At 33.2% G+C, this 11,320-nt stretch overlaps 1 protein-coding gene across 1 annotated transcript; it reads left to right on the top strand.

Annotated features, from left to right (window-relative positions):
- LOC132940099 (uncharacterized) lies at nt 1–3,116 on the top strand. Its single transcript, XM_061007519.1, has 4 exons — nt 1–395; nt 1,483–1,689; nt 1,765–2,145; nt 2,801–3,116. The coding sequence occupies exons 1-4, from the start codon at nt 1–3 to the stop codon at nt 3,114–3,116; spliced, it is 1,299 nt and encodes a 432-aa protein (XP_060863502.1).
- Nucleotides 3,117–11,320: the final 8,204 nt, after the last annotated feature.

Below are 11,320 nucleotides of genomic sequence, written 5' to 3'. Positions count from 1 at the left end.
ATGGAGTGCGTTGAGGTGGTGGAATTATGCGATTCGGGTGACCAAAACATGGTCCAGACCGAGCTTTTAGATGTGATGGTGCTCAAGACGTGCGGACAACTGGTGTTCGATTTGTTCGAGCGGTATGGAGACAACGACGCGACCTCGACGGGTGGTGACAGCTGCAATGACACGATATCCTCGATCGCCACCGCGGACGACAGTTGGTCGTCGACTAGCAGCTTGGGAGACACGTACCACGACAGGCTCATGTCCCGCGCGTTTGACAGAATATACGACGTGATGTCACAAGACCTGGAAAAAGTTGACCCATATTATCAGACGCCTCCCAAACTTCAGCTGTACCACAAGCTGTACAATTTCTTGCGCTATTATCGGTTGCATCAGATCAACAGGTATTAGTAATAGGTGGGCGACCGCCAAGCGTTAGATTTAAGCAGAGAAAACAACACGCGTACCTATGCGTAACCTGGCACCCCAAACTTTTCCCAAATCACCATTTTACCGAACGATTATTTAACAAAAACCAAAATCCCGAATCCGTTTTCCTGACAAACCATTTCACGAAAACAAAAACCACGAGTTAATTGTCTTTAAATGTTATTACTTATAAGTTATAGGTGTATAATAGGTATATATTATGTAGTGTGCTAGTGTGCATTTATATTATATGCATTTATATTATATACTAGTATATATTGTATATATTGTATATGACTTAGGTACTTTTAATCTTTTATTTATCAATACTTTTAGATCGTTATTGATAAATTTAAAAAAAAATTATTTCAATATAATACAATAATAATTGTAGCACAATATGTAATATAACATACTTAAAAATGTACCACTTTGACTTAAAATTAAAATTTTACCGATTGTCCGTCGATGCATTATTCTAGTGTCCACATAATAAGTATACAAACTAAAAGATAACAAAAGTAGGTAGGTAATAAGTATTAAGTATAAACTATAAACATATTACAAAATGACATAATGTTAGTACACGTATAATATACATCTAGGTACCTAATAATACAATTTTCAAAGACTAAAAATTAATTTGGGATTTATTGTTTTTGTGATGTTATTGTTCTTATGAAATTATCTTTCAGGAAAATAGTTAGGTGAAAATGGAGACAATACAGGGCACTTTTCCCCTTGGAAAAAATTATATAAATTAATATGAGTTTATGAATGCATGGACATTGTAAAAAAATGTACTTTTACAAGAATAGTTTCATTCGGGATTTAAATATTATTGACATCCAAGATCCAACATTATATTAAGTTTGGAATAAAACGAACAATTTACAGTTATTATAAACCGATTCCGAATAATGAATAATATGCAATTTGTTTATACCTATATAATTTAATAATACCCTGGTCTGTGGTAAATTCCAAAATATAATAATATATAGAATCGTTCAATTTTGGTTTACCTGATAACAAATGTTGCAAATATGTTATAAATTTTAGATATATTTTCGGAAACGAACCATATCAGAATTGGGGACCAGATTTTACGGACGCACTGACAACGGTCCGCGCATGGCGCCTAAAATTTAGTGACGGAACAAAAGTGGTGGACGGTCTGATGAAAGCTTATAAAGTGGCAGCCGCTAACAAAGAACTGCATTCATATGAAGTCGCCATGGTCGCGTTTGCCGTTTTTAGTTTTTTACTGTAAACCAATTTTAAATTATATTTGAGCTCTGTTTTGTGCAGCTCTAATTTTGTGGTTTTATTTTCTGTCTCCAGAGGATACGATGGCACAATCGATTACAACATTTTGTTTATGTTCCGTCACATTGAAGACATTTACGAACTACAGACTTTTCAACATGTTCACAATTCCGTGCTAAGGCACGCTAGGTTATTTTTGGAAGGTCACGCTTCTGATGAAGACGAAACATTTTTTGAATCTTTGGCCGAAAATGCAGATATCGTAGCCGTGTTTAATTGGATATATGATTTGTTGGCTGAGCGGCCAGAGGCCATCGATAAATTCACCGGCAACCCATTCCAAAGTGATGAATGTCAAATTTATGCCGTCAATGGGGAAAAAATGGCTCCCAGCTACATCCTAAAGTTACGAGTATTTTATCGATGGGTCCTAATGGAACTTTTCGTAGTGTTGAGGTATAATATTTTTATTTCATTTTTAATTAATGTCCAAAAATAAAACAAAATTTATTATCAATGTGATTACCTATAAGCTTTTAGTTTTAGAATGAATGACGTGTGCTTCAGAATTGCTTCATTTTTTTTTTTACCACTCTTTGAATCAGTAAAAATATTCAAAAAGTATTTTAAATATCTATTATTTTTGGAAACTTTTCCAATTTTATATTTCGTTTCGTTTAACCATATTTACAGTAGAGTTTAATGTAATTTTTAGTGCTTATAAATGTATATAGTCTTATTGTATATAATATATTAGACATATACAATAGAAGAAACGAAAAAATAAATGTTACACATAAAATTCTATTAATTTCATAATTTTTTCTTCATTCTGTGGATCACGCCTTTTTTTCATAAATATCACAACACTCAATTATTGTTCGATATATTTATTAAAAAATTGTACAGTCAAAAAACATGTATTTAATAAAAAAAAACAATTTAACATAGAGAAGGTCTATAGAATATATAGGTTTATATACACAATTATAATCGTTTTATAGAATTATCACTAATTAAATTGATATTAAACTATTTATATTACCTACACCTATAGTTTTTATGCGCTTATAGGTTATAATTTAATATTGTTAATTTTATCAACGTTTAGCGGTTGTCTTCGAGATCGAATGTCACTATTGGATTTCCACGTCAAACAGTGTCTATTCTGTCTAAGCGAAACATCCTGGTTGCAATTATTTGAAAACGTTTATGTGTATGCGTTGAAACATTTCACAACGACCCTCAGTGAATATAATTGTCCAACACATATGTTGAAGACTTTTCACGATATGTGGAGCAATGAAACGTTAAAAGATATTATCAGGTTTTGTGTAAGTAAACAGGTTGCCGACAACACCTACATAAACCATCGTGATAGCTCTACGGATTCGAACGAGAGCCTGGGATCATCGTCTGAATCTTAGCATAAGAGTCCAATAGCCAAGAATGAACCGAATAAACCAATCGACAGACACGTGCTTGCTTTACAAAAATAAATTCCTGTTAAAGTACCCTCTATCTATATATATATATAATTTAATAATTATGTATCAAACTTTTCATTTATGTGTTTTTTCTTTTCAGCCGATATAGGTTCTGGTCTACAACTCCAGTTGTATAGTCACTTTTTCCTTTAGGTCCTTAAAAGTTTTACCTTTTGCATAATTTTTAATTTGGACTGTATAAGAGTTTCGAGGACCCCATAGTTCCCAGTTTTCTATCATAAACATATCCTTGTATAATTATATGATGAAACTCTTCTGTGACATGTCCAACCATTCTCCAATACCTTGCGGTTGCGTTGAAAAACGCGTCCATGAATATGCACGGTTTTCTTTAACTGCAGTTCTACAAGTACCCGCTCTTCGTTTGTTTTCCTATCTGCTTATTCGACGTATCCTTTCCATACGCATCCAGTACCACATCTCAATATTATTATGTTTGATGTTAACTTAAATACTTAGTATTAACTTGTATTTGTTATATGTATACATAGAAATATCCGTTTAAACATAATTATAGATAGTATTATTATAGCAAAAAAAAAAATCATATCCGACAATTTTCTTGGTCAACGCGTGAACACTGTGCTCTCTGCTCACGTCGTTTCGGTATAATATTTTGCGGGCGGAATATTATTATTACTTTTGTGCAAATGTAATGACCGGCGTCGGTTCGATTGTAATTGGATATAGGACGAAAATCGGATGTTTCCGTTCCGTCCGATCGATATAATATAACACGTGTCGGCGGCTCGGGGTGCTTCGTATGATAATATGCGCATAACGCATTATATCCGAGTCGGTTTCTGGTGGTTTTTGTCGCCTTCAAAAACCCGATCACAGAGATACCGATCGAGAAGTCGGCGGCAGTGGCGGCAGTGGCGGCGGCACAGTCGGCGATGGTGGTGGTACCGACGCGATTTGTTTCGCACGGTGCACTCCTTAAAAGATACGAGTTACGAGTAGGTGGAGCGAATTCACAAAAGATTAATTGTCGTAAACGGCCGGCCGAGTCACGGGGATAATGCGCGTCCTCTGTCTCACTCTCCGCCCCTATGTATAGATACGTCGTATACGTATATACGCCATATACATTGGACGATGTGATATTATCCGTCTTTATCGTCGTCGTCTCTCTAATTCTCCGCATTCGGGCGGCGGCGTGTGTGTACGCATCGTGTGTGCAATATATATATATATACACAACGAGAGATAAACCCTGAAGGAGGCCCCCACACCGGGTGGTTAAATTTTCTGACCGAGTGATATCCGGGGCGGAGATCTTAATTTTGCGCGGGCGACGACATATCAATATAATATATTTGTGTATTGTGCCGCGTGTGTTGTCGGCTTCTTTTTAGGACCCCGAAAAAATATTATCAAATAATATAATATAATATAATGAAATAACATAAAGAACGGAGAAAATAATAAAACACCATAGTGCGGCCGTCATCGTTGCAGTCGGTGCCGCCACTGCCGCCGTGCGTTATTATATTATTATGTACAAATGTCCGTAAGATATTCGATATAATGGCGACAAACGTGTAAAGTCACGGAGCGGCGGCCCTTTTATTGTCATTACAGACACACACGCACTGCGTACCGACCCGATGACAATTCAATCGCGACATCAAAAACTACCGCGACAATGAGCGTTGTCGTCGTCGTCGTCGTCGGCGTGAGGTGAGTTCTTGTTATACATATATTATACTATATATATAACGAAAAAGAATAGGAAAAATCACATTTGTATAATAGGTGTGAGCGCACACACACGCGTGTTTAGTATTATTATAACGTGAGAATTCCGGTCGGTTGGTCCGAAATGCCTATATAATAATATGATAATGTCATATTATATTGATATAGGTATATAAAAAGACGCGCTCACTATATACGTGTGTATATATATAATACGCGAGTATAATGTACGTATACGCACACGCCCACCGACATAAATACTCGGCTAATTTGCCTCGATCACAATATAATATTATATATGTACCTTTACCGAGGTTAGGGTATACGGTGTATTGTATATGCGCGCCTACGTACCTATATACTATAATATGGTTTGTGCGACCAATAGACAAACGTGTCCGGAGGAGCGACCAGGAACAGTGGCGGCGGCGGCAGATCTGGTTTAACGTCGCCGACGACGTACGTGTTGTCGTCACGGGACGGTGTGATTATATTATATTTATATTTTATAAATAATTATTGTACAACGCCGAGAATGTTATAAATATGCAAACGAGGCTTACCCGAGAAAACTCGCGAGCCGCCGTCAACAACTACGTACGTACGTACGTCGTGCACTCGTGCTGGTATACGATAATATTATAATATGTGAATGGGTGTGAATACCTACACACCCAGTGGCGCATAATGTGGGTGGGTAGTGCGTCAACGGGTGAACCGCGATCGGAATTTAATAATTGATTATATTTGTTGTACTGGTATAATTATTATTAATATGGTGTAACCGAATAGGAATTATTAATTCAACTACCTATAATATTATATAGTTCTATTTCTACACGTATTGACTTTGCAGTTCGAGCGTGTAGAAAAGCATTAGGAACCGTGAAATTATTATTATTTATTAAGTTTTTCTTTCTTTAATCATATAATGATATGTTGTTCGCAACACTTAATTGATTAATGTGTTTGTAGGAAAAAGTTTTAAAATATGATAACATAATATTATCTCAACTAGAAATTAGAATGTACGAATATGGTTGTTAAATCGACTGATTAAATTAGATCATGATTTAAAATGCGGTATACTATTATAGAGAGGGTGAATAATTTAAACTATCTGGATGCTAAATTTTAAATATATATAATATTATATTATCAGTCTTACAAATGTCCTGAATAATTAATCTATTTTACCTATCCCGTAGGTAATAGCACACCACTTTACAACTTTTTTTCGGGCCGTTACTGCTTGCCTTTACTTTCTAATTTGGCAAAACATTTATTATAACTTTTCCGCTGTAAACAATAACCTATATAAATATAGAGACAGACGACAGTTATCTAAACTTTATCAATTCATTATTTACGTTGATTTCTTTTTATTTATTCCAAGTTTACCTATACTATTATAAACGCGATGGACTTTTTTAGTAAAGTAAAAATTAATAATTTTGTGGATATATACACAACATGCATAATAATATGGTCCATAAGCGGTGGGTACTAAAAAAACAACACAAGTACAAAAACTGTAGTACCTATGAAATTCGTAGAAATCTATGGGAGAATAGCAATGCAATATTATTGCATTTCATATAACTGCAGTAACCTGGGGATAGGCAACACATGTTGTTGCGCTACAGCATATTGTATCGCTGTATAATGATGATATAATATTATGTTATAGTTGCCCGGCACTCTATCGACCATAATATTATATAGAACTCGTTTAAAAGGTTAAACCTCAAATAGTGATATAATTCCTCATAGATGCCATACGATGTAAGTATATTATATTTAGCTAGGGTTCTGAATTTGAAATATTTCAATTTATATTTATAGAAATTAAAAATTTCACTCTTCATACAATAACTTATAATATTCCAACGATATTATGAATAATGTACACAATGAATTCCAGAATTAAGTATTTGAAAAATGTTCCCTTTGTTATATAGTAACTAGTAACGACCCAAATAATTTAAAACAATTATCAAGCAACATTAAGTATATAGGTAACAAATTCTAAATAATAAATAGGTATAAAACATCAACATTTTTTTATTTTAAAATGTAGGTATTATGAGTTATGCTTATGAATTATGATATTATAAGGTTATTTATAGGTATGCCTAAATAGTTTTATATTAGGTAGGACGTAAGTATATAGAATATGGATATTATGTATGAACTATAAAGCAACATCTACCTTGTTTCAATCAATATAGGTAAATACTTTTAAAAATGTTCCCTCACTCTAAGGGCCAGCTGTACCATCTCCGATTAAAGTTATCCGGAGTTTGGCCGAATTTGCCCGGTTAAATATATGTTATCAGCTGATTAAGCGTGAAGTTTAACCGTAGACGGTACAACCGGCTTTAAGTATATAACTGTAGATATGAAATCAACTATTTTTAACATAAGATTTAATTTAATATTCAAATCGCTGGGTGTTATCAATGGATAACTTCCCAATCCTATTATTCGCCGTTAATTTTATATTCTTTCCTTTATCAAATCTAATTATTGTACAAATAACTGTATAGATTGTAGATGTATTTTAAATAATAAATAAAAAAAAAAAAAAAATATTCAAATAAACGAAATATTTCGTGAGAATAAATTTTATGACATTTTAAAACTCAAATTATATTGCCATATCGGGTAAAGTCACACACATTCGTCGTAATAACAGCTATAATTGACCATAATAATAATACTGTATAGTAGGTAGGTACTTTGTCATATTTTATTATTTATATTATTTTATATTACAAGACTTTTCTAGCCCCGAAATTTATACCTTCTTCTTCTGCTGGCGTTTTATATTCTCCGAGACTATTCGAACGTTTTCGCCGCCATCACAATCCCTTCCACTTCTTTCTGTTTCTAACTATATAGCGTCCTGCACTATTGCACTCCTATTTTCTTTTTAGATCCTCTTACACTACGTCCAACCGCGTTTCTAGACCGTACACGAGGTCTGTTTCCCGTATATTTTCATTCCAGCACCGCTCTCCTCCTCCTCTGACATCATAATGGTATATTATAACGATATGCCCAAAAGCGATATTATGTGGACCATTAATCACGAGCGATCTGGTTTTCGTGGGACAATTGCATAACAATGCATTAATTCGATAAACATAATAATATTGTCATTAGTATGCAGTGGTTAACAATATATGTACTCGCACAGGTCATTCGCGAGATGCGGGATTCATTGATCGAGCGGAATACGGAATTCGTCATGGTAATTCAACACCGCCGCAGCCGTTGTCGCAGAGGATTGAATGGACGAAATATATTATTATGTCTTCGAGAAATAACGAGCAACGCGTATTAATTCATAATACATTTATCCGTCAGTACCTACACGGCGATGGTATTGTTATGGTCGACGTCGTCCCGAAATATATCAAAAATTCAAAACCGAAAACGAAGGTGGTTGTATAATAATATTATATACGAGTGTGTTGTGGCGTACAATATATTAAATTATTATTGAAGTGTTTTTTTTTTTTTTTTACAGATAACTGCCGTATAAAATATAATTTTTACTGTATGAATTTATTGTAAAAAATATACCTGATAATTAATAATATTATGGTAGCGACCGTATAATAATAATATGTACACGATTGAATCGATAAGATCCGAGTGGGCACAAGCAATATCGTTCTTATCCAGAAGACCAGAAATTAAGGATCGGAACAGTATCTATGGACAAAATAAAAATTAATTATTTAATATTTAACAATAAACACCGGGAACATATTTTTTGGTTCGAAGCGTTTGATGTGGTGGAATGTTTTTGGAGTTTGTACATTTCTTTGGAGCTCTTTGGACTATTATGAAGTTCTTATTAATTATAGAATTTTGAACTTTCTGTTCGAGTTGGCTTGGGTTTGGTTTTTTTAAAGCTAGGTTTGACTTTTGAACTCGAACTGTACATAAGTTTGGTTCAATTTTTCGAACTTAGAACAGTTCGATCCACCTTCAATCGAAAAGACGATATTATACGTAGTAATAATTAACGATGTATATAGGTTCGACAAAATGTGAAGGTTAATATAGTATTTAGTAACAGGTGTAAAGAATACTTCTTTTTTTATTATATTGAAATAAAGCTACAATCTATACATTTTGTTTGTACAATGAGTAGGTTTGATAAGTGACAAATAAAAGTGGTTAACATGAACCATGACATTAGGGAGGATACCCAGTGGTAACATCCTATAAAAGAATACTTCACATATAATTTATTTTTATTTTTACATTTTTGTTTTTGTTACTAATACAATTCTTTTAGATACAGCAATATTAGTAGTTCACTAGTTCACGCAATAATAGGTACATAATCATATTGATACTTTGTACTATATTTTATTACGAAAAGCTATAATCGGGATTGTTCATGTTTCTACTAAAATTAATCTTGTTGGTATCCAGAAATAAAAACGTAGATTTGAAATTTTTGAACACAAATATTTAACATATATTTTTTTTCCAAAAGAAATGTATAATTATTCAAATATAAAGACAAAAAAAAGTTTTTATAGAATACGTATTCAAATATTTTTTTTTTTACATATTACTTTTTTAAAATACAAAATTAAGAATTAAAATACTTATATCTGAATACTTTTATTCGAATACGTCTTAACATCACTGGTATTACGTGTATGTCGTTTATCTATCCATTTGTAGTCACGACTCACGACAAAGCGGTGTAAACGAAAATTGGTTCCTTCGTTCTGACATTTTAAAAGTAATTACCTATACCCACTTCGAAAGAATTCTGAACAATCGATTATAGGATTATCGTCGGTACGATACGATGTTATTGGGTAAAACGAATAAAAATAAAATACATACCTATACGTTTCGGACACGATTACGGTTACGGTTTACCTATATAAACGAATCGAAGCCGATTGAGTCGTCCGATCGTTATAAAGATAATAATGCCGACGTGAACATATAATAATATCGTCAGAGATGATTCGCTTGCAGGTCGACAGGCGACGTATTTATTATTATACAATAATAAACAATATATTGTATATGCCCATTATGCCCAGTGGCCAGCTGGTAGTCGGTAGGATTTTGAGGTCAACGGGTACGTTATAATTAAAATAGTGTCGACAACCGAGTATGGGTAAAATAATAAAAATAATTGCACGTATCATATCATGACGATAAAAATAATAATTTCTAAATTAAATGTTCGTCTTGTGGGACCGCCCGCGAGAAATCCGCCAAGTTGTCTGACCATAAATACGTATATAATATACGCGCGATGACGAATGCCGACAATTATTATTTGCCATCTATATATTACATCGAAAATTCCAAACATTTAGGATACAAGTAGGTAGGTATAATATAATAATATGGCCAAAGACTGTGGACAACCGTGTAGCATATAACATATATAATATATACGCTATTTTACTCTCCCGTGGTGGTAATCGATTTCGGTTCCCGATTTTAGGATGATATTATTATACTTATTAGTACGGTGGTATACCTAACCTGTTCGTTTTGAATTATCACCGTCGCCCAGCACGTTCTTTATAGTTATAATACGATTATTGCAATAATTATTACACTATAATAATATATTGTACCGTTGTGTATATCTAGATATATTATAATATTATATATCGTCTGTAGTCTGCAAGTCCAGGATTGGGCTACTGCAGTGGATGAGAAATACAAACCATGTACTACCGAATCGACGGTATTCGATCGGATGTATCGACTTATTTTATTTAACGGTGTCGAAAAAATTTCTTCGGTAACGTGATAAGCCATAAACTTTGCGGGAACGAGCACAAAGGTGCACAAAAGCACAAAGGCTTACTTCCCGTATACGACTCTTTGCAGGTTCTAAATATACAGTACTGCAAGCATGCTCACCCCCATTTTTTTCCTTTAATAATAGGTACATATTATATTCAAAAAACTGTTTTTTAGATTTTTAAGTATATTTAAGATACCTACATATTTTTGAATTTGAATAAAATTGTAAATACTTTGATTTCCCATGCCACTTAAGAAGTGTCTTGTGGCGATAAAAGTTTTTTTTTTCAAATGAGAACCATCCTTTTTATACAGTGATAATGAGTCGAGCAACAGTTTTTTTTTGAAAAACGTTGATGTATCTGAATCAAAATTTGAAAAACCAGTTTTGGAGTTATTAAAATTTTGGATTTGAATTTTGAACTCTATATTATTCATTTATTTCTAAGGTAGAAAGATGTATTATTTACCATTAATTTTTTTTAATTTAGTAATTTAAATACCTATAATCTTATAGATATCGACAGTGAGTTACTGTTTCAACTTATAACTTATAAAAAAACTATTGATGTTATAATATTATTAATTATTTAAATATGTTTGAAGTGTTT

This window comes from Metopolophium dirhodum, chromosome 3 (genome assembly GCF_019925205.1).
Source record: "Metopolophium dirhodum isolate CAU chromosome 3, ASM1992520v1, whole genome shotgun sequence".
In the NCBI taxonomy this organism is placed as follows: Eukaryota; Metazoa; Arthropoda; class Insecta; order Hemiptera; family Aphididae; genus Metopolophium; species Metopolophium dirhodum.
This window is presented reverse-complemented; position numbering and strand designations above follow the sequence as displayed.